This window comes from Podarcis erhardii (genome assembly GCF_964252035.2).
Source record: "Podarcis erhardii genome assembly, chromosome: 11".
NCBI lineage: Eukaryota > Metazoa > Chordata > Lepidosauria > Squamata > Lacertidae > Podarcis > Podarcis erhardii.
In genome coordinates this window covers 3,077,841-3,100,122 of record NC_138501.1, presented here as the reverse complement: position 1 = coordinate 3,100,122, position 22,282 = coordinate 3,077,841, and the positions used below count along the sequence as shown (strand labels likewise).

The 22,282-nt window shown below is 41.2% G+C and overlaps 1 protein-coding gene across 2 annotated transcripts in view; it reads right to left on the bottom strand.

Annotated features, from left to right (window-relative positions):
* Positions 1 to 10,472: 10,472 nt before the first annotated feature.
* RORB (RAR related orphan receptor B) overlaps positions 10,473 to 22,282 on the bottom strand; it is a 150,477-nt gene continuing 138,667 nt past the window's right edge. For both annotated transcript variants that reach the window (XM_081881022.1, XM_081881023.1), the window contains exons 6-10: positions 21,267 to 21,399; positions 20,062 to 20,169; positions 17,518 to 17,628; positions 14,412 to 14,524; positions 10,473 to 11,014 (exon numbers count right to left, since the gene is read on the bottom strand). In XM_081881022.1, coding sequence (XP_081737148.1) covers positions 10,859 to 11,014; positions 14,412 to 14,524; positions 17,518 to 17,628; positions 20,062 to 20,169; positions 21,267 to 21,399 — 621 coding nt within the window. In that variant the 3' untranslated portion in view covers positions 10,473 to 10,858. The remainder of the gene's footprint in view (positions 11,015 to 14,411; positions 14,525 to 17,517; positions 17,629 to 20,061; positions 20,170 to 21,266; positions 21,400 to 22,282) is intronic.

The window sequence follows — 22,282 nt, the reverse complement described above, 5'->3', positions numbered from 1 at the left end:
GAGAGTAGAAGGCATTATAAAATCAAATAAAGTCAAGACCAGTGAATTTTAAACAGAACATTCAAATACCACCCTTAGCCTTGCTTCTGAAAATACTCTTCCCTCCATTCTAAACATAATTTGGGGAGAAATAAGTTTAATGATTTCCATTGAATTTACGCTTAATAAATGCACTTGGATTACAGTCCAAAGTCTGCAATCTTAAAATGTATTTATTTTATTGTAATAAACAGAACTTGCTTCAAACTAAATGTGCTTAATAACAGGCCTAAATTCTGCAAATCTTTGTACTATGAAGCTTTTACAGAGTATGCATAAAAGTAATATTTAATGTTCTGTGGCTTCAGAGATTGCGCCTGTGTCTTTGGTGTGTGGGTTATACTAGACAGTCAACTTTGTCTGGACTGTCAAGGGGAGGAACTAGAGCGAGTTGTAGAGCACATGCTTCATATGGCTGAAGGTGCCAGGTTCAGTCCTAGCATCTATAGTTAAGGGAAGGACCTGCTGAAGTTCGGTTTCATGTTACATAAAATGCTGTGTTTTAGCTGCATTGTATTCCAGCCACATGCTTTAGGCATGTAGCCAGTATTTTCCTATAGAGCTGCTGTATTTCCACCCACGGGTGACTGAGTTTTATGTTTGGCTCACGAGTGCCTATATATGCAAATGAAGCTGCTTGCATCCCAAAGACACAGCAGCAGGGGGCTGTAGGTCTTTGGGTGCCGGTCAGTCTGCATGCAGGAGGAGGAGGAGGAGGAGGAGGGGGGAGACATAGATTTTGGAAAGCTCCTTGGTAATAGTGTCAGATGTTTAAAGGCTCATGCTGGGACCAGTGCGAGAAAGTGTGTAAAACTGGAAACAATGTACCTCTGTTATTTTGTAACATTTGAAACTTTGTTCTGCAAGTAAAGGTTTTAAAACGCATTTCTAGTATTGAAGATTTATTTCTGCGCAAAAGTCAGATCAGAGGCTTTCCATTGTTACAATAACTAACAGGACCTGCCCCTCAGACTTGGAGATAATCTCTATACAGCAGCATTTCCCCCCTTGTTGTTGTTGTTTAACTTTCTCTGCTGTTCCTGTTCCCCATCCATTATTTATGTAGCATTTTAATTTTGCAAAGGATTCAAGGCAAGATCTTGCTAGGCAAGAAGGGGACGCTCAACTGATCAGTTCTTTTATTTGCTGGCCCACGTGCCTCCAGCTGCCAGGACAGCAACACAGGAAGCCATACAAATGACCTGACAACATCTTGGAATCACAATGGCCACAGTTTTATTGATTCCAGATGTCAGTTGGCTTCGGCATGTGTCTCAAAACAAGCAACCTAATTGTTGCCTGATTCATGGTCATTCCTGGGATCCCCATATGACACACATCAAATCGGACAATCCCTCCAGGAAACCATTTGATGAGTTATATGGCCTGTTGGGCCCACCTGGGTTTTCAGACAGAATCCTTTCCCCCAAACACCTGTGCTGGGGTACCTTGATACTTTGATCAAAAAGCAACAAGTGGGCTCCTTCCTACCCCCCCATTTAGACTAAGGGTTCAACCCAATCCTAGGTGCCAGCTCCTATGGGCTGAGGTGTCTACAGCCCCCTCTATATGGTTTCCCAGGGGGCTCAGCTCCCTCAATATTGAGGTGGGCGAAGGAGGCCAAGCACCAAGCAGAGCACTCCCCGCCCATGCCTCCGCTGCCTCTGCCACCTCCTCTCCCCCACTCCCAGGCCAAGCATCTGTGCTGCCACTGCCTCCTTCTCCCACCATCGCTGCCGTGGGGTTCTTGACAGAAGCGTTTGTGGCTCAGGTGGGTCCACAAGTGGCCAGCCCCCCTGTGGCCAGGAACCTTGCTGCAGCGCTCCATTGCTGTTGTTGCCACTTCTCCCCCTACTGCTGCTAACTGTGGCTGCTGTGGTGGATGCAGCGGCGGCTGCCACTCAGGCCCTGCCAGCCTCAGCCATGCTGCAGGCAGGAGGCTCAGTGGGCTGGGTTAGGCGCTGGGCCTCCTCCTGGCTCCGTGTGTGCACATGTGATGTCACAGGCACATACCATGTGCCACGCCGTGATGCCACAGGGGCACTACATGGCCCTGAGCCACTCCAATGCTGGGCCAAAGGCTCTGAACCCAATGCCTTTTTCTGCCAGCAAGTTGTGACAGTTGCTGTGAGGGAGGTAGACAAAATCTCCAAAATGGCTCAATTTTTCTGCAGGCAAATTCCTCCCTGGCCCTCAATACGGTGACCTGAGTGACCCCACTGCAAGGCCATACATATGCATGGCCCACTTACCTGGCAAGCAGCCAGTTTAAATGCAGTGGAGATGGACCTCAAAAGTACTGCCCCTAGCCCCTAGCTTGGCCATGATTGGCCAGTTCAAATTTGATTTCACCAGGCTGCAACTGCTGCTGCCGCCGAAATGGTAAGTGGTCTTTCCTGCAATGGTGCAATGGTGAAGTGTTAAAGTAAAGACCATACAGAAATGGATGCCTTTAGATTTACAAACTTTTCATAAAACTTTTGAGATTTTATAACCCATATCCTGTCTGCCCTAACGTCTATTCTTCCCCTAAACCCCACAACCATTTCCTCTCTTCTGAAAGTTATTTATCATCACTGATATCTAAGTGACCTTTCCAAGCTTGTGGGTGAACAGCATAGAACAGCCTTCCAATACATCGTGCTTTCCAGATGTTTTGGACTATAACTCCCATCATCCCTGGGCATGCTGGATGGGGCTGATAAGAGTTGTAGTCCAAAACATCTGGAGAGCAGCAAGTTGGGGAAGGATGGTGCAGGATGGCACATGAGTTCTGAGCACATTTACCCATCTTGTTTCTCCAATTGTTTCTAGAATGCGACATGAAAGAGAAAGGCTTAAAGTAGAGAATTTAAGTGGGCAAATGCATCAATAGCTTTATGTAGAGCCTATGCTGTACCTTTGGTTCCACAGGAAGCTGCCTGATCTCAGGTCAGACTATTTGCCTATCTGGTCCGGCTCTGACTTGAAGCAATCTCCAAAATCCCATGGAGAGTTCTTTTTACGCCTGCTACAAGATCCATTTTTTTAAAAAAAACCAAAACCATAGAGATACCAGTTGCCTCCTACATATGCAACAAGTGCTTTACCACTGAACTGTGGTCCCTCCCTTGGACATCATTTGAACTGGGAAATGCTGTTTCCAGGATCTCTAAGGACCTCATTTGAAGGGGCAGTTCCTAAGCCTATCTGAGGGGTGTTTTTGATTTCCTTTTGGCCAAATGAGCTCTAAGAAATGTACTGCAAGGAATGGTAGGGCAGAGCTTACACACTTTGCCATTGTTCTTGCAATGGCGTAAGTGTTAAAAAGTACAGGTACAAATCATGGAATCGCTTCAAAGATACCCGCCAATCCACACAGTACTTCCTTTGCACGATTATAGGCACATACTGCTCAGTTGTGTGGAGAATATTTGGTAGCAGAAATGAGAGTGTGAGCTGGCTCTACTTCTTTTAAGGGTGGGATACCCTATGAAGTGCTTTGGTCTGTCAACAAATAGAGGGGCTGAGCTGGATGATTCTTTTGCAATAGGAACAACTTGGTTGTTATTTTACTGCTATCCCATATATTTTTCCATGTGGTAAATCAGCAAAACTGTAGCAATTATGCAAATGTGTTACAATTGTCTGTCAAAGATCTTGATCAAAACACACTTACTTAGATTAAATCCCAAGTCCTGCTGCCTTAACAAGGACTTATATCCAAGCAGGTGTGTTTATAATGGTAGTGCAAGTAATCCATCCTTTTTTTTTGACCACAGAAAATGCTTTGCAGACCAAATGTTAAATATGCCAGTACTGTACTTTGAAATTCTATTTATATGGTCAGAATTTGATTCTGAAGGATGGAAATTCACAATATGGATCTCGTGCTCACAATCGAAGTGTGAAATCAGTGGTGCATGTTGCTGAGGAAATAGTAACAGTGAATTCAGTTTGTAACCTCATCATCTCTAATAGCTGGCTTGAAAGCCTTGTCTGGGTCTTCCACATTTTGGCATCTCAAATTGTGCCTTTCAACACATTTCTAATAATGGTTTCCTTATTATTACTGTCATTTTATATATCTTATTATTTTTAATAAGGTAATATCCCTGAGTGGCATACAGTGCAACATCTGCATCAAGCAGTGATTGTCATTTACAAAGTGAAGATTTAAAAGGAAAGAATAAGATGGCCCTAGTGTTTGACATACAGTTCTTACAGCATATCAGAGACACTGGTTAGTTTATGAAGAGGAGGCAGAATGGCTGAGTCATGTGTACACACACACACACACACACACACACACACACACACACCTTTTTAGTGTCCAGAAAAAAATAGCTGTTTGTCTCAAGTTTCAAAGTTTCAATTCCATATGGATTTCACCATTGATCCCATATTACCATTTTGGAAAATACAATTGCACCCTGATGCAAAGCTCTTGGATGGGTGGCCTGTGGTGCTATTTCCAACAAGGAGAGAAGTTGTGGTTATATAAAGGAATGGTAATATGAATCTGTCTGGGCATCATAGTCTCTACTTCACATAGTGAATTCCTGGCACAGGGCAATAGTTTGGTGACCTTATTTTTGGATTGGACCATTAGAATTCTCGTTTTACTGGTGCAAACCTCACTATGTGTGCTTATTTGAAAATGAAAACCTGCCTGCTGTTGGCATCCCACCTCCCTCTTTGTCTGTCATTTTTACCACGTTGATAGTGTGGAGTTAAAGTGAGTACTGATCTTCAGCCCATGTAAATATATCCTCAGATTCAGCAAAAACAGATTCAACCCAAATCCTACAGCTTGGGAGCATCCCGACATCCCCACAATGTAGAACCCACATAGACTATCAAGAAGGAAAACAAGAAGATTATGTTAGATGAGAGTTGAAAGAGCTCAAGACCTCCCTGCCTCAAATCCTGCAAGGTCCCTAACACAAACCAATCATCAAATATATATTGCATTTGGAAACAGCTTGGTTTAATTGAGTGTCTTCTATTACCCTGTTTTCCTAGCAATCAGTAAAGTAATCTTTCCATTAGAAGGAAATATGACTCTTGGAATTAATTCTTTATACAGAGAGCCAGCAGGAGTGACATTTATACAAAATTAAGTCCCTGTAGAAGTGTAACAAGCAGTCTACATCTGTCTGCTCAGACACTGAGAATAAAGTGGCTCAGTGCTTTTACATTATCAGAATACAATATAAAGTGTTATTGCTGTGTTGGTTCCAGAGGAGGAGAGACAAATCAAGTAAAGGAAGAAGGGGTATCAGTTACAAGGACAGCTTCTGTTGTCTCGCCATATCCTGTTATTTTGAAGAGGGAAAGAAGAAGAAGAAAGAAGAAGCAGCAGGAGGCAGTCCAAGAGTATTCAAAGGAGGTTTTTCCTATTCAGTTGGCATGGAGCTCAGACTCTTATTTTGTAAAACAATTCTTTATCAGTCGCTGAAAAACCAGTGCCTTTTATAGTGTAACTTCTGCCTGTCTCTCTGTTGTTAAAAGCACAGGAGCTTTATAAGGGGCAGAAGGAAATATGGTGATGTGATACCCAGAGCCACTTGGAGGGACATCACCTGTGGTGATGGGGTGGGAAGCGGAAGATCTGATCCCGGTTTGGTTAATGATTCTAAACATCATTGGATTAATTTTTTTATATATACTTCAAAATAATTCCACTTTCAGGAGACTGCATCTACTGAGTCAGGAGACTGCAGCTATTGAGATGTGATGTAAGAAAGGCATATATAAAGAAATGGAAGGAAGGGGGAATCATGAAGGAAGGGTACACACACAATGTGGGCTGCCAGTGCGGAGGAGCAGATGAGTGGGAGGGAAAAGGATGGAGTGCGCATGCACATTCAATTGCCTAATGGCATCCGTGTCACCAGGAGATTGCAGCTGCAGAGATAAGAAAATGAAATTCATTCCGCTATCTGGAGAGGTCGCTTCCTGGTTCGCATGGAGAAGCCCAGTACCAGAAGCATGCAGCTGCATTGAGGCAGTACCAGATGTTGAAATTCTGTGCCCCCAACAATTTTGCACCCAGGGCTACAGCCCCTGTGCCCCCCCAAATGCTACACCACTGTAAACATGAGTAGCCAACAGTTGCAGGGAGAAGGTCAGGCAGGCCAAAGCTCAGAATGATCTCAGGCTTGCAAGAGAGGTTAATAAGAAAAGAAAAGGTTTCTTCAGCTATGTTTGAAGCAAGAGGAAGAACAAGTAATAGTATGTCCCTTGTGTGCAGAAGATGAAGAAATGCTATTGTGCGACAGAGAGAAGGCAGAACTGCTCTGTCTTCACCCAAAAGCAAAGTGATGCCCAACCTGGTAAAAGCAGAATCAACAATGCAAGGAGGGAGTTGCAGCCCAAGACAGGAAAAGAGGAGGTAAGGGAACACTTAACTACTTTAAATAAATTCAATTCTCCAGGACCTGAAAAGCGGCACCCAAGGCTACTAAAGGAGCTTGCGGATGTAATCTCAGAGCCTCTGTCTATAATGTTTGATAATTCCTGGAGAACAAGTGAAGTGCCTATGGACTAGAGGTGGGAAAATGTTGTTTCCATCTTCAAAAAGTGGTGGTGGTGCGGAAGAGAAGACCCAGCTAACTACTGTCCGGTCAGCTTTATGTCAATACCAGAAAAGGTCCTGGAACAGATAATTAAGCAGTCAGTCTATAAGCACTTAGAAAAGGATGCTGTGATTACTGTCATCCAGCATGGTCCCCCCCCCCCCCGTGCCAGAAAAATCTCTCTCTCTCTCTCTCTCTCTCTCTCTCTCTCTCTCTCTCTCTCATAGAGTTACAAGCTTGGTGGATCAGAGGAATGCGGTGGATGTAGTGTATCTTGATTTCCGTAAGGTTTTGACAAAGGCCCCCTTGATATTCTTGTGGTGAAGCTGGTAAAATGTGGGAGTTAATTGTTAGGTGAATTTGTAGCTGGTTGACTGATCAGACTCATCATCCTGGAAAAAACCTGACTAGTGGGGTGCTGCAGGGCTCTGCCCTGAGACCATTGTTGTTCAACATCTTTATAAACAACTTGGATGAAGGTATTCATCCAAACTGGGAGGGGTGGCAATGCCACAGAAGACAGAAGACAGAATCAGAATTCAAGATGACATTAACAGATTGGAGAACTGGGCCCAAACTAACAAAACAAATTTCAATAGGGACAAATGAAAGGTTCTACAGTTACACCGGGGGGGGGGGGGGACCTGGTGTGCTAGTAGCACATGTGAAAAGGATTTAGGGGTCTTAGTTGAACATGAGTCAATAGTGTGATGCAGCTGCAAAAATAGCCAATGCTATTCTAGGCTGCATCAACAGAAGTATAGTGTCCAGATCAAGGGAAGTAATGTAAGAACACAATTTAATAAGGACACTGGGAAGCTGGGAAGTGTGCAGAGAAGGGCAACCAAGATGCTTTAACGGTCTGGAAACCAATTCTTATGAGGAATGATTGAGGGAGTTGGGTATGTTTAGTCTGGTAAAGAGGAGACTGAGTGGAAACATCATCTTCAAGTATCTCAAGGGCTGTCACATGGAGGATGGAGCAAGCTTGTTTTCTCCTGCTCTGGAGCCTAGGCCCTTAACCAATGGATTCAAGTTACAAAAAAGGAGATTCTGACTAAACATTAGGAAGAACTTTCTGACAGTATGAGCTGTTTGGCAGTGGAACAGTCTCCATTGGAGTGTTGTGGACTCTCCTTCCCTGGAGGTTTTTAAGCAGAGGTTGGATGGCCATCTGTCATGCATGCTTTAGCTGAGATTCCTGCATTGCAGGGGGTTAGACTAGATGACCCTAAGGGTCCCTTCCAACTCTACAGTTCTATGATTCCATGAAACAGAGTGCAAGATCTTCACTAGTTCTAATGTAGGTCAGGCATTTAATGATTTTGTTCTCATTTACAACAAAGGACAAACATTTGTAAATTACGTTGGAATCTCTAGGTGGCACAGCAAATTAATTTAGGAAATGAAAGTGAATTTGCGTATGTCAGTTAATGTGTTGCTATTTTGGAAAATGGGGTACTGGCTTAAATCACCACCACCACCAAAAAACTCATTCTACTTTTTTTTTTTTTACAGCTGTGCTTTTCCAAACTAAAGTCTGGAATGCAGAGAACAGATTTCAAGAAAATTAGGAGCTGCATATAGTACAGTATGGACTTTAAAAAAGCTTATCCCAAGTCTGATGTGATTGCTATGGGCCATTGTTGTCAGAGGGTATAAAGAATATATTTGTGTCATAGAAAAGAGGCAGTCGAAGGTGGAACATAATGGGTTGCAGAAGAAAGGCAAGAGAGGATACATCCTATAGTATCTAGCAGGCTTCCAGGAGGTTTGGAAGGTGGGCCAGGGCAGTTTTAGAAGACCACAAATATGTTGCAGAGATGGCAAGGTTTATACATGGATTCTTGTGTCCTGACTAGCATCTTCTATAACCATCCTTGGATAGCTGTTGAAGGACAACACATGCCCAAGGCATCTAAGATGCAGCTTTGAAGAAGACTGCTAAGAGAGATTGGATCCAGTCTACAGTTGGGAGAAATCTGCTCTTGGAATGGCTCTGCCCTTGCAATTCATAACACATCTACAACCGTAGGGGTTGGGGAGTAGGGGATAGGTTTCATATGAAATCTCTTAGATGATAGTGGAATGTTATGTAGAAGCTCTGTGGCTTGAGGATTCATGGTTCAGAGATCAGGGGTATTAATGTGGTGGAGTGTGGTGGAGTCTCCTTCTTTGGAGGTCTTTAAGCAGAGGCTTGACAACCATATGTCAGGAGTGCTCTGATGGTGTTTCCTGCTTGGCAGGGGGTTGGACTCGATGGCCCTTGTGGTCTCTTCCAACTCTATGATTCTATGATTCTAATGTTAGGTGCTTCAATGGGTTGAACTAGCACTCCTGTATTGTTTAGACATACCAGTTGAGCAATGAAAGCCCTGGATTTGAAATGAACTAGTGAAAACAGCTGTTGATCCAGACACTGGGATATTAAAATTGCATTCAACAGTGGGTATGCAGATGGAAAGCCTCCACTTTCACCTCACAGCCTCACAATAATACCTTAGTGGATGATAACATGTTGTTTGCTCTTGTAACTTTTACTTTACTCCTTCAGAGTTACATCACTGGGCTGCTCCATCACCCTTGGGGAATATCAGAGCAATAGTGATTATTTTTGTTTGACGAAGTGTTAATAAAATAAACTCTTTCTGATTCACAAAAAAACTGTTTTGGACAAGACTACATTTTACTCTGTGGTTTAAATACTCTATTGGCATTGTGTCCTATAATATTAGGTTTAATATATGTTTTATCACCGGGGGGGGGGGATCTCCCAATAACTTTTTCTCTGTCCATTTGAATTATCCAGACAAGGCTTTGGCACCATAATACTAACCTGACTTTTCATTCACTGACTGCGTACTGCATTCACATTATATACAAACTGATCAGAAAAGGTACCATCTTGTCATTATACATGGGTGGATGGCAGAGCAAAATCCTAATTGCCCAACATAAAACTAGCACATTACATGAAGAGTTAAAAATGCAGAAGAGCGTCCCTAGAAAATAGGCATTTTTTAAGCTACAGCAAGTGTTTGCGTATTCCATATATGTGTGTGTATATATGTACTATATTGGTATATAGCAGGGATGGCTATCTGGTGATTCATTAACCAATTTCATCCTGAGTCTGGGGTTGCTACCAAATTTGTGGTTAAACTTTGCCTGTAGTTTTATTTGGAGGAAATGTTGATTTTATGTGTGTTAATGTATGAATGCTTTTTAAATACTTCATCTCTCTTGGGCATATTGGAGCTTAGCCGCCCGGCATGGTGAAGTAGAGATGTGCAGTAAAATAGACTTCTGGCACCTGACTGCTGTTTTAAGGATAGAGAATGTCAAAGCCATCCATCCCTGGTATATACTATCCATGTATGTATACACACAGGACATGATCCTTGCCCATGTGTTAAAAGATCCCCAAAGGGCGTAAAGGAGCCCTGTTTTCACTTGTTCCTCTCAGTTTGTGCATAGCATAATGGAAATTTACAGAGAATGGGAAGTCCCTAAAGCTCGTTCATGTAAGCTCAGATGGGGGTATGGGAGGCACAGAGAGACCACCCCCCATTGCCCAGATTCCCCTAGAATGCTGCATGCACAGGGCCAGGTACACTGGCTGAGGAGAGGGTTGAAACAGAGCTCTTTTAAGCCCCCTGAGATATCCTCCATGCACGCACACGGCATCCAGGCAGGGAAGGCTCATGCCCATATATATATATATACACACCTACACACACACCTATTTCCAAGACAGCCACATATTGCCACATGCATTTAACTAGCTAAAAACATAGAAATAGGTAAGCCTAGTTTAGTGGAAATTTCTTAAATTATATTTGAACAATAAACAGCAAGAGTAATACCGCAAAGTACTCCTCTGTTTTCATTTATATCTACAATAAACTTCTATAAACAGTTTGTCTCCCAAAAACAAAGCCCCCAATAAAATCAAATCAAAAATAAAGGTAACACCCAGTGTTCTATATTTGCAAATTTCTGGTAAGTTAAAAATAAACAAAACAAAACAAAACAAAAAGAAGGGGGAAATTAACATAAAGGGAAAAAGAAGAGAAACAAAAACAGGCCCCACTCAGAGGTGCATATTTACATTCTTCAAACTGTAGCGGTGAAAAATAATTCTATTAAGTGCAGGACATTCCTAGTGTTGCAGTAGTGACATATTTAAGAAAGTCTCCATGAAAACAATTCTTTTGTCTGAAGAGTGATGCATTCCATGAAATATTCTAGCTTTGCCTTCACTTGCAGCCAGTGGCAGAGTCTGGATTGAACAGTTCCTTGTATAACGGAGGAAACAGTGTATTCACTATATCGGGATGAGATTGTTTAAATACCTGCAGTTTTTCTCCGTGCAAGTTGCAAAGTGCAGTGATAGTTGGTATCTTGGCTACTAACTATAAGACAGACAAAGAAGCAAATTGAGAGAAAGTTTATTCTTAAAGAAATTGTCTCATGAAATCCTGATTTCTAAACTGATTGGCTTTCCCGCTGCAATTTTCTTCTAAAAGCAGCAGCTGTGCATGAAAATGACACAGAGAGGTGTGTGACAGGAAGCAGAAGCCCCTGGGGTGTGTGTATGGCTGGGGGCAGCTGTCCTACTGACACTAGTGTTGCTGGTTCTCATCAAATGATATGGGGTGTGGCAGGGAGGTGGCAAGGTCAGGAACACTGCACACGCTCAGTGGCTTCCCCATGTTGGGAGAGCAGCTCTGGGGCACTGCGGCCTCGCCATGCTGGCTGCTCCTGATGGAGGGGAAGCATTGGAATTCCCTTCGCCAAAGACCTTATCCAAATCAGCCCAGCTGCTTTATGTTTATGAGGTTATTTTTCTTTATAAAATAAACCCAAAGCAGCAAATAATAATAATAATAAGCATAAAACGTCATAAAACAGTTCCAATTACAGTGAAAACAGTTCCGATATCTGCATTCAAATTCATACTATAAAACTAAGAGCAGAATACAACAATTCACCACAATGGCGGTGGGACAGGTCTCTGCTGTAAAATTTAATTAGAGCCTAATAAGTTTTTTTTCAATAAAATAAATTAATTGTAATACAAATTATCAGAGCATGGCTATTGAAACTGAATTATTTTTCTTTGAGTTTTTATAATGTATCTTGACTGATGTTTTTAATTGGTGGCTAACATCAGCAAGCTTGACTTGCAGTTGTATTGTGCCTATTAGCCTGTGATCAGCAGATCAGCTGGAGCGAAAGGGCATGCATTCTAGCTGGGCATGCATCCTTCCCTTGCGTATGGGGGGGGGGGGGGAACTGCAGGGCAGGGAGACTCCATCAACACAGCTCCAAGTGCACAATCTATTGCTCTACGTGCAAATCCCTTCACACACTGGACGCGGCAGATTTTAAATTCTGGGGTAGATTCTAGCATGTGTGTGGAATAGAAGCCACAGCAATGTTTGAAGATCACATGGTGAGTTCTGATATACAAGGAAAATTCCTGGGTAGGAGCGTGAAGAACTATTTGATTCAAACAAGAAAGCCTTTGGGTATACAAGTCGGAGCCAAACAGTATAAATTGAAAGCATTCGCTGATGATTTAGTCTTGACATTACAGGAGCCAGAATCCAGTACTAAAAGACTACTGCAATTAATTCAAGAATTTGGTTAGGTTGCGGGATTTAAGTTGAATAAGCTGAAAACTAAGGTGTTAGAGAAGAACTTAACAGTGATTGAGAAAGAGAGGTTTCAGAAGGAGACAGGATTAACATTGGTTAAGAAAGTGAAATACTTGGGGGTTAATATGACCGCTAAGAATGTGAATTTATTTAAAGATAACTATGAAAAATGTTGGATGGAAGTGAAAAAGGATTTAGAAATATGGTCAAATTTGAAGTTATCATTGCTAGGCCGAATTGCTGTGATAAAGATGAATGTATTGCCAAGGATGTTGTATTTGTTTCAAACATTGCAAATTTTGGACAAGGTGGACTGTTTCAAGAAGTGGCAGAGAGATATTTCTAGATTTGTCTGGCAGGGCAAGAAGCCTCGAATAAAATATAAGATTTTAACTGACGCTAATGAAAGAGGGGGATTTGCCCTGCCAGACCTGAAGCTTTATTATGAATCAGCCAGCTTTTGCTGGCTGAGAGAATGGCCGCTTCTTGAAAACACGGACATTTTGGACTTAGAAGGTTTCAATAATGTATTTGGGTGGCATGCATATCTGTGGTATGATAAGGTCAAAGCATATAAAGCATTAAAAAACCATATTGTCAGGAAAGCACTGTTTAATGTTTGGATAAGATATAAGGATTTGCTTGAAAATAAAACTCCAAGGTGGTTGTCACCAATGGAAGCTAAGGCTCTGAAAAAATCCAATATGGAGGCAAATTGGCCGAAATATTGGGAAATTTTGGAAGAAGAAGGAGATAGATTAAAACTGCAGAGTTTTGACAAACTAAAAAACAAAGTACGAGATTGGCTTCATTATTATCAAATAAGGGAGGGTTATAATTTGGATAAGAAAATTGGCTTTCAGGTGGAAAAATCAAAATTGGAAACAGAATTGTTAGATCCTAAAACTAAGAATTTGTCAAGAATGTATAACTTGCTGTTGAAATGGAATACACAGGATGAAATGGTTAAATCTGTCATGATTAAATGGGCACAAGATATTGGACATAATATTATGATGGCTGACTGGGAAAAGTTATGGACCACAGGTATGAAGTTTACGGCATGTAATGCCTTAAGAGAGAATATAATGAAAATGATTTACAGGTGGTACTTGACACCAGTCAAGCTTGCAAAAATTTATCATTTGCCCGATAATAAATGTTGGAAATGTAAAGAGATTGAAGGTACATTCTTTCACCTTTGGTGGACATGCCCAAAGATTAAGACCTTTTGGGAGATGATCTATAATGAAATGAAAAAGGTATTTAAATATATCTTCCAGAAGAAACCAGAGGCCTTTCTCTTGGGCATGGTCGGCCAATTGGTGCGAAAGGAGGATAGAACTTTTTTTATGTACGCTACAAAAGCAGCAAGAATACTCATCGCAAAGTATTGGAAAACACAAGATCTACCCACTCGGGAAGAATGGCAGATGAAGGTGATGGACTATATGGAACTGGCTGAGATGACTGGCAGAATCTGAGACCAAGGAGAAGAGTCGGCGGAAGAAGAGTGGAAGAAATTTAAAGTTTATCTTCAGAAATATTGCAAAATTAAGGAATGTTAGAAAGATGGTGGGAAAAAAATTATGTGGTTTTAGCAGAAAAGATATAAAGGATTAAGTAAAAATGAATTGGTGAAAGAGAGAATGTAAAATTATAGTATATTAAGATAAACTATTAGGATAAAAACAAAGTTGGAAGGATTTGCTGGAATATCTAATTGAATTAGAATACAAAAATGGGAGGCGTGAGGAGGTCAAGGAAATAAGTGAATGTAAGTAAGTGATTTAAAGGTTTGACTTGTTTCTTATTTCTTATTTCTTTTTTCTGTTTTTTGATGATGTTTTTCTATATGTATGGTTTTTTCTTTTTCTTCTTTGATTGTTATGTGTGTGTGTGTGTGTATATATATATATATATATATATATATATATATATATTCTTTTTCTTCCTATTTTTTTTCCTGTAACCTTTAAAATCTTAATTAAAAATTTATATTAAAACAAACAAACAAACAAACAAACAAGAAAGCCTTTGGGGGCAGGAACACTAATAGTCAATCAGAAAAAGGGGGGAATTAAAATCAATATTAATTAACTGTACACATTTTTACGTAGGAGTGTCAGTTTGTGTACTGAAGAGCTACCTTTGCCAAAGTCTCATCATCAAGATGATTCTTCTGGATCACATGTTGAAGTGCAAAATAAATCTTTTCCTGAAGCTTCTGGACTTTCCTTGGTTCCAACAGCCAAGCCCGATCTGGCCAAAAGAAATAAAATAAATTCAAATGAAGGCATAAATTAAAGCCAGAAAGATGGAAAGATGACTTGTAGCAATAGGTGTTAATAGTGTTGTGGTCCCAGTTGCAGAGCCACCCCTCCTTGCTCAGAAGCTATAGCTAAGGCATAAAGGAACAAACTCAACCAGACTACAATCTGGATTAGAAATGGACACAACTTTATTGATTCCGGATGCAGGTGGACTTTTGCTCAGGCATTGGGTGTATATCCATCCAGCCTCCTGCTAGAGGGCTGAAACTTTGACAGCGTTGTGCCAAGCTTTATGGTATCCCCAAAACGCCAAACTACCAAGGTGGCCATTCCCATCTGCCCCACACTTGGCTTCTGGACAGAGACTTCCACCAAGGCCCCTCTAACAGGGTACCCTGAGTACACACCTGATCTTTGGTCAGGGTGATGCACCAATTCAACTGGGACCTTGATAACTAGGATTCCACCCAATGCCTTACCTGCCCAAAGTTGCTGTGGGGAAAGTTGCTTGTTTTGCTATGGGAAAGGCAAAACCTCGCCTGTTTGCAGGCAAACTTCTTCCTGGCTCCAAATATGGCAACCATTAGCAACCAGAGCAAGGTCAGGTATTACAAGGAGGTAAACATGATTAAAACAAGCAACTACAATGAAATATGGTAAAACAAGGAATAGTAAAAAAACAAGTGACTTAGAATGCAAAATAAGGTTAAACAAGACACATTACAAAAGCATGACAAGGCTGGAGGGAGGGTTTGCTCTTCTGCCAGCTGTGATGAAGGTGCCGGGCTCAGTCGGCTTTCAAGCATCCCTGGTGGACTGGAGAAGAAGCATCTGCTTCCCAGTCCATAAGTGAGACTCTGCTCCCTCAGGCGCCCAGGATTTGGTGGGCCATCCCATCCTGCAATGTGTCCAGCCATGCCCACGAGTCCTGGCTGCCACAACAGGCCACAACTGCCTCCCACCTGAATAGGGTAAGTGGCCATTGTAACCCCACCATGAGGAGGAAGTGCAATATTTAGCTCCCCATCTCAAAAGAGCTAAGTTTTTAGTACTTGGGTTTATCTGATATTAGCTTTCACTTTAGGTGCAGGCAGCAATGCATTCCTCTCTACCCTTGCCCTATGGCTTTCCCAGCCCCTGCAAGCTGCTCACATATCACAGCTGTACAAGGCAGGTTCTGGGGAAAATATATGTTTTGGAAACCTACCACACAATCTAGCAGACCACTGTGTAAGTCTATGATTGGGACACTAATTTGTGAAACTTGAAACCACATAACTTTAAAGGACATTCCACTGAAAACAAGAATGTTTGTTTCCATTGCAAGCAATGTGGTTTGAACCAATATGCTGAATGTCCTCTACCAGTTCCTGCTCTGACTGAAGATTGGTGCTTTCTGGTTCTTGGACTAGAAATGGCATCTTTTCTGCTGTAGTTCTGAGCCTCTTATTTTCTCATATGTGGAGATATTTGGCAGTGGCCAGAGCAGTCCTGGTATAGCTGCTTTCCTGCAATTTTCATTTTCCCTTTTTATTATCCTTTTGATGAATTCCATCAAGATAATGCTGCATGTAACAGGGGCAACAAAATAATACTTCCGTTCTATCCTTGAAATATCAAATAACTGCCAGGAAAACGTCCGCAAGTTTAGTAATGGAACTGAATTAAAGTGCAATGGAAACTTTGCTGTACGATATCCAGAGTTATATGGCTATATAGTCTGTATGCCATACCTCTTCTGTATTCAAACATGCACACAGCAGCAGTTGTAACTTGTAACATCAATTCTTCTCCTTCTCCACTAATCCTATTTTACAGTTTGGCATGCCTGGTCATTCTAGCCTTCAGGTTTAGCTGTGCAAATTGCCACTGCCTGAAAGCCCACCTCCTTCCCTGCAGAGAGGTTTCTCTTGGTAGTTCCATTGTCCTCAGCATGAAAGGGTTAACTTGGGCCCTGAGCTCAAGCTGCCAATGGGTGGAGTTTAGTGGGCTCCCAGCAACTTTTGATCCCCCCTTTCCTCTCTCTGCTGCCTTCCTGGAAGAAAGGAGTCATGTGGAATGGCTCCCTGACAAAGAAAAATCAAGTGAATGAATCTCTCTAAAATAGTTTTTACACCCTGCAGCTTTCCTAAAGCTTGCACGATCCTTTTGTGATGAAACCAAGTTCTTTTCTTTTAAGTCATTTGGATCCTTTTTTCTTCTTTGCTTTTCTGCCTGTGGGTGGAGACTTTTTTTTTGCTGTAACTCCTGAAACTCTGAGTAACCTCTTCAATTATTTGGAAAACTAAATGTCTGATTTATTCTAGTATTTTCATGCAGATTGTTTGTTTAAAGGTGGATGAGGTGAGATTTAAATCTAACCAAGTTTTAATGTGCCTGGTAGCTATGAGAGAGTAAAAAATCTCCTCCAAGCCTCTTTCTCCAACCTAACAACAACAACAACAACAACAACAACAACAACAACCTACACTGGTTGTTCAGCTGTTGCTCTCTGCCATGTGAAAAAGGAAGAGTCACCAGGTAATGTGCTGCTGTGAAGCACTTTAAAAAACCTGCCACATGAATCAGGATAAACTTACCCACTATACAGAAGCACTGTAATATAATACACTATGGTAAAGGCCAAGCCATGCAGTAGAACAGTGTGGTTGGTCCCCAGCTAGCATGCCAACGGTTTGGCATGATAGCACCATCCATCACCATCTGGCCGACCATTGCTCATTCCTGCTCTAGCACATATTTACCCAAGTTTGTTCCCGTAAACTTCAGGGATCATGTAGCCCAGCTTCAATGCTTAACCTCTTCAGTTGTAATTTTTATTGAATTACAGGCAAAATACAAGACAGATCAAACCCATTCAGTAATTTAACGTACGTACTTATGTGAAGAACAACAGTAATCAGCATAGGCTGAAAAGAACTGGAAATAGTGAAGTTTCTATGGGATGCAGGTGGGAAAGTATAATTTGTTGAAGATAACTACCTGGTGATATCAGAACAGCAGATGAAAACAAGGCAATTTCCTCCTCAGTCAGCTGCAAGGAACATAAATTCTTTGCAAAGTCAAATGCTTCATTCACGAGGTCATCAGAACCTGTGTGCAGAAGACAAAGTCAACATAAAATCATATTGCTTCACATGTAATGTTTTCCCAGGAATATTATTGTGATCAAATGCATGCATGTGTCCATAATGAATGGGCATCAGTTCTCTTCCATTTCCCTTACATCCAGGCAGTGAAACAAATATATCATGCAAAAGAACCAGTCAATTTCCAACATTAACAACACATACATTCTTGGTGCTTAGAGATAGTTATGAGGAAAAGTAGTTTCAATCTTCCCTGAAGAGCTGCTGATTGAGATCAGAACATTAGCATGAGTACATGAGAACTGAGGATATTTTCTCTGGGGTCTGTAAGGGATGTTCAGCAAGCTTTCACTGCTATCGTACTTCAGTGACAGGACAACAGACCACTTGTCATTTTTCTTATAGCTACTAAAGACAGAGAAGGCCCATTTCTTGTGCAAATGAGAAGCTAACTAAACTATTGCCTTTGGACGATTTATTTGAGGCCTTATTTAACTTGCCTCATATATATCCTAAAGATACAACATTTTGAATCCAGAGTTCCTGTGAGTGAAACTCCAGTCATGGGAAGTTCCTACTGGAAGAAGTTGGTTGTATTTTGTTGATTCCTCCTTTCCACCTGCAACCTCTGAAATAACTGCTAAAGAGCATCATACTCTGATGAACATGGTAGGTTGGAGGGGAGGCTTAAGGGGGAACTGGTAAAAATCATCTTTATTCAGTGGGAACCTTAGCTGAATCTCATGCTCTTTCACAAGTTCTTCCATCTATAGAGGTAACTCTGGATCCAACCAGTACCCTTGAGTATGCCAGAAAAAAGCACTGGATCCAACCTCGGGGAAAACTCAAAAAGAGAAAGAACCAACTATTGTGCCGAATGCTACAAAGAAGGCTAGGTATGTTTTCAGTTACTTTTCTAATCTTTCTGTGTAATGAGTTATAGTTTTACAGCAGATTATCAGTTGTTGCCAATTCAATAGTCATAAAAGAACTCCTCCCACAAGCTGGATTGAAACATAACATAACAGAGAACAAAGAACTAAGTGTGATATGAGGTTCCAGTCAAATATATAGTTGTATGTGCTTATTTACTCATTTAAAGCATTTTTACTCCAGTCTTTAAAAGAAGAAGACAAGACTCCAGAGTGGCTGACAAAGTTCAGAGATAAGAAATAATTCCAACTCATTTCCACCGGAGTTTAATGTATAGACCTGTGCCTTGTATTGTGGCTTAAATTTATTTGGCACACTTATGAAGGTATACTTATAAGTGGATACTAATATAATCCCTTTTCATGAATCAGCTTTACCTTTTGTTCTTGATCACTTCATGATTATTATAATTTTACTCTGATTACTCTCACAGTTTATATTTGAGCATTAATTTTGTTTCTACCATACAATAGTAATATAAAGGAGGCTCACAAAAAGATATAAAGCAGTGAAATACAACAGTACAAATGTGACAGCAGAATATTGGCCCAGTATGCCTGAAGGAGAATCACCACCGCCATTGTTCAGCCCAGACACCTCTGAGGGCCTTCTGGGGGTTCCCTCACTGCAAGAAATGAAGTTACAGGGAACCAGGCAGAGGACCTTCTCAGCAGTGACACCCTCCTTTCAGATGAACCCCATTCCTTCAGATGTCAAGGAGATAAAGAACTACACAACTTTTAGAAGACAGCTGAATGCAGCCATGTATTAGGAAGTTTTTAATGTTTGACATTTTCTTATGTTTTATATGTGCTGTAAGCCACCCAGAGTGGCTGGGGAAAACCCAGCCAGATGGGTGGGGTACAGTTTATTATTATTATTATTATTATTATTATTATTATTATTATTAGTCAAGGGTGATGCAATTAAGGGCTTATCCACACTTACCTTTGCCTCGCTCTTTCCAGGCACAGGCCTGTGCTTTAAAGCTCTGTGTCTGTGCATTTTTTTCTTGCCCTGAGCTTTCCCTGTGAATCCTTGCTCTTTTGTGCTCAGTCAGAGTAAACATCAGTTCAGGGTTTCCACCTTCAGTGTATGTTAGCATCATTTTTATACCTTATACAGTAAATAAAAAACTTAAGCGGATCCAAGCCCTGATTTACATTCTTTCTCCTTTGCCCTTTTCCCAAATCTTAATATGGCGTTAATGTTTCTCCCAGCTCTGTGTACCCAAAGGGTTGGAGAAGAAGCATCTAAAATGATGATTACACAATCAGAGGTTCAGATTAACGAGAGTGTTATTAACCTATGACCTCACTTATATGGAAACAAGCAGTGCCTGGGGAATGACAGTGGAATCCAACAGATTCTTTTTATTTCAAATATCTTCAATGGTGATGAGTTGATACTCATTTGATAATATATGGCTGCAGGTGCCACCGTTATATACCCGGATCACACCACAATTTTATGGCTTGAGTAAACAATGAAGAAACCACCCTACCCAAAGCCTTGAACATTTGCATCCCTCCATATTTTCCTTCAAACAGAACAGTGTTGTTGAGTGGATTGAAGGCACGGCACATTCTGACTAAAACCACTTCCAAGCAGCCTGGAAAGACAGCAAAAGTTACTGTACAGATATATCATGATGAGATATTTGCATTCAACCATTTTCTGGAAGCAGAAGGTATTCACAAACAAATTCTTATTCCTGGTCTCCACAGCTAGATGCAATGGCTAGTGCAAGCCAGCCCACAGCTCTTCTTTTGCAGTTGCGGGATTTCGGTAATATTCTGTGAAAAAGGCAGTGAATGAGCGGATGAGCTGCTTCTCCCCTGTGACAGAAGGGAGAAGTCACAGAATTACTCTAATTTAATCATAACAGTGCTGGCTGAATATGCATGGAAACAGTATTGGACTACTCAATTGTGAGAATGTATTGTGGACCACCAAGCCCTTGCTTTGCCTATTTTGGAGTTGAGGTTGTCCTGCAAAAGTAAAAAACAGTCCAGCATGCTTTGCTCCAAAAATCCCACCCCTCCCCCATGTCATTAAGAGAAAAAAGAACAACTGAATATAATTTCAAACCAACAAAATATTGTGTTCTCTAAACACTTTTGTTGCAATTATTTATTTATTTTTGATAGGCATTGGAAGAAAAAAACAGCATTAGAAGATAGCTGCTTGGCTGAAATGATGATAATGCAGTTCTGTAGTGAAGTTGATTTTATCAGCCTTTTTTGTCCTTTTTCCAGCTCAACATTATTTGCAGGGCAACCCTATCTATGTCTTTTCAGAAGTAAGTCCCACTGAGTTCAAAGGGTACGAGCATTTTAAAACTCTCACTTCTACTCAGGTGTAAGGGGGTACAAAGGGATATCCTCTGTACATTTAGGTCATAGTCAAATTTTAGGCACTGTTTAACACTCCAGCTTTTTCAGTGACATAGCATGATGTCCCATCTGATACCCTGTTTGAATCCTGAAGCTGATTTATCAATGTTTCTGTAAGCTTTGGTAATTCTGTTCCTCAAATACTGCTGTTAGTAAATTAACTGTAGACCAGTCTTCCCCAACCTGATCCCCTCCAGAAGTTGAGCTCAACTCCCATGAGCCCCAGCCAGCTGTTGTTGTTTAAAACACCTGGAGGGCCCTTGGTCATGAAGGCCAATGGAAAGAAACACTGACACCATCCCTGTTTACTCACCTGATTTGAGAAGTAGAATTTGATCATTTTGACAGAGCTCCATGAAGCCTGTTATCCGCTTTGCAAATTCCACCACGTACTGAATGGCATGTGTGATCTGGATTGCACACTGCTGCCATAATGCTTCTCTTGACTTCCAGAAGAAATGTGCGTGCAAAAGGAGAGCAGAAGGTAATCATAAAGCAAGTTGATCCTTCAGACATGAAATGAATGTATGCTGTTCAGCCACTTGATCAATAATATATTGATGACAATTACTCATGTGATCGGTGAAGATCCTATGGTTACTGAAGCAATAGGTGGTATTCAACTAAGCTTTACTTCAAGTAGACCCACTGAAATGTATGACATGACTCAAGTTAGGTTTATTAATTTTAATAGGTCTTCTCAGAAAAACATAGTTGAATACCACCCATTGTGCAGATGCTTTAACCTACTATGATAATTACTAAGTGCATAAATTAAAATAGCAAGAAAAAATAAGTCTATTTAATAGGACTGTTTTGTGGTGTTAAACACAAAAACATTCATGTAAGTCCAGGGTGCAAATTTCAGGGTGTACTCACTGCTGAATTGACCTCCTCTGAGGATGGGGCAAATATAATAGATTGATCAGATCCTGCATGTTCCTCGAACTCTATGGTAATTGATCCAGAATCATTACAAAGCATAGTTTCTAGTAATGCAAGTAGAGTTGCTCCACAAGTAGATGCACAGCTCACAGGTCCAGAAGTGGGTTTTATCTAATCATTAGACTCTGATGCAGCAGTGGAAAACTTCCAGTCCATGAGGCAGATTATACCTGGCATGGGTCCTAATTTTCCCCAAATCACACCCACCTGCCCCACACCTGTTGTCATATGTAACATCAGGTGTGGGGCAGGTAAAAAGATGTGGCTGCAAAGGAACAATTGGAACCCTTAAAGAGCGCTCCTGATTGTTACTTAGCAAGCCAGACATGCTGTGAGTGCCAGTTACCTGATGGGGGCTGACAAGTAAATCCCAATGGGATTCGC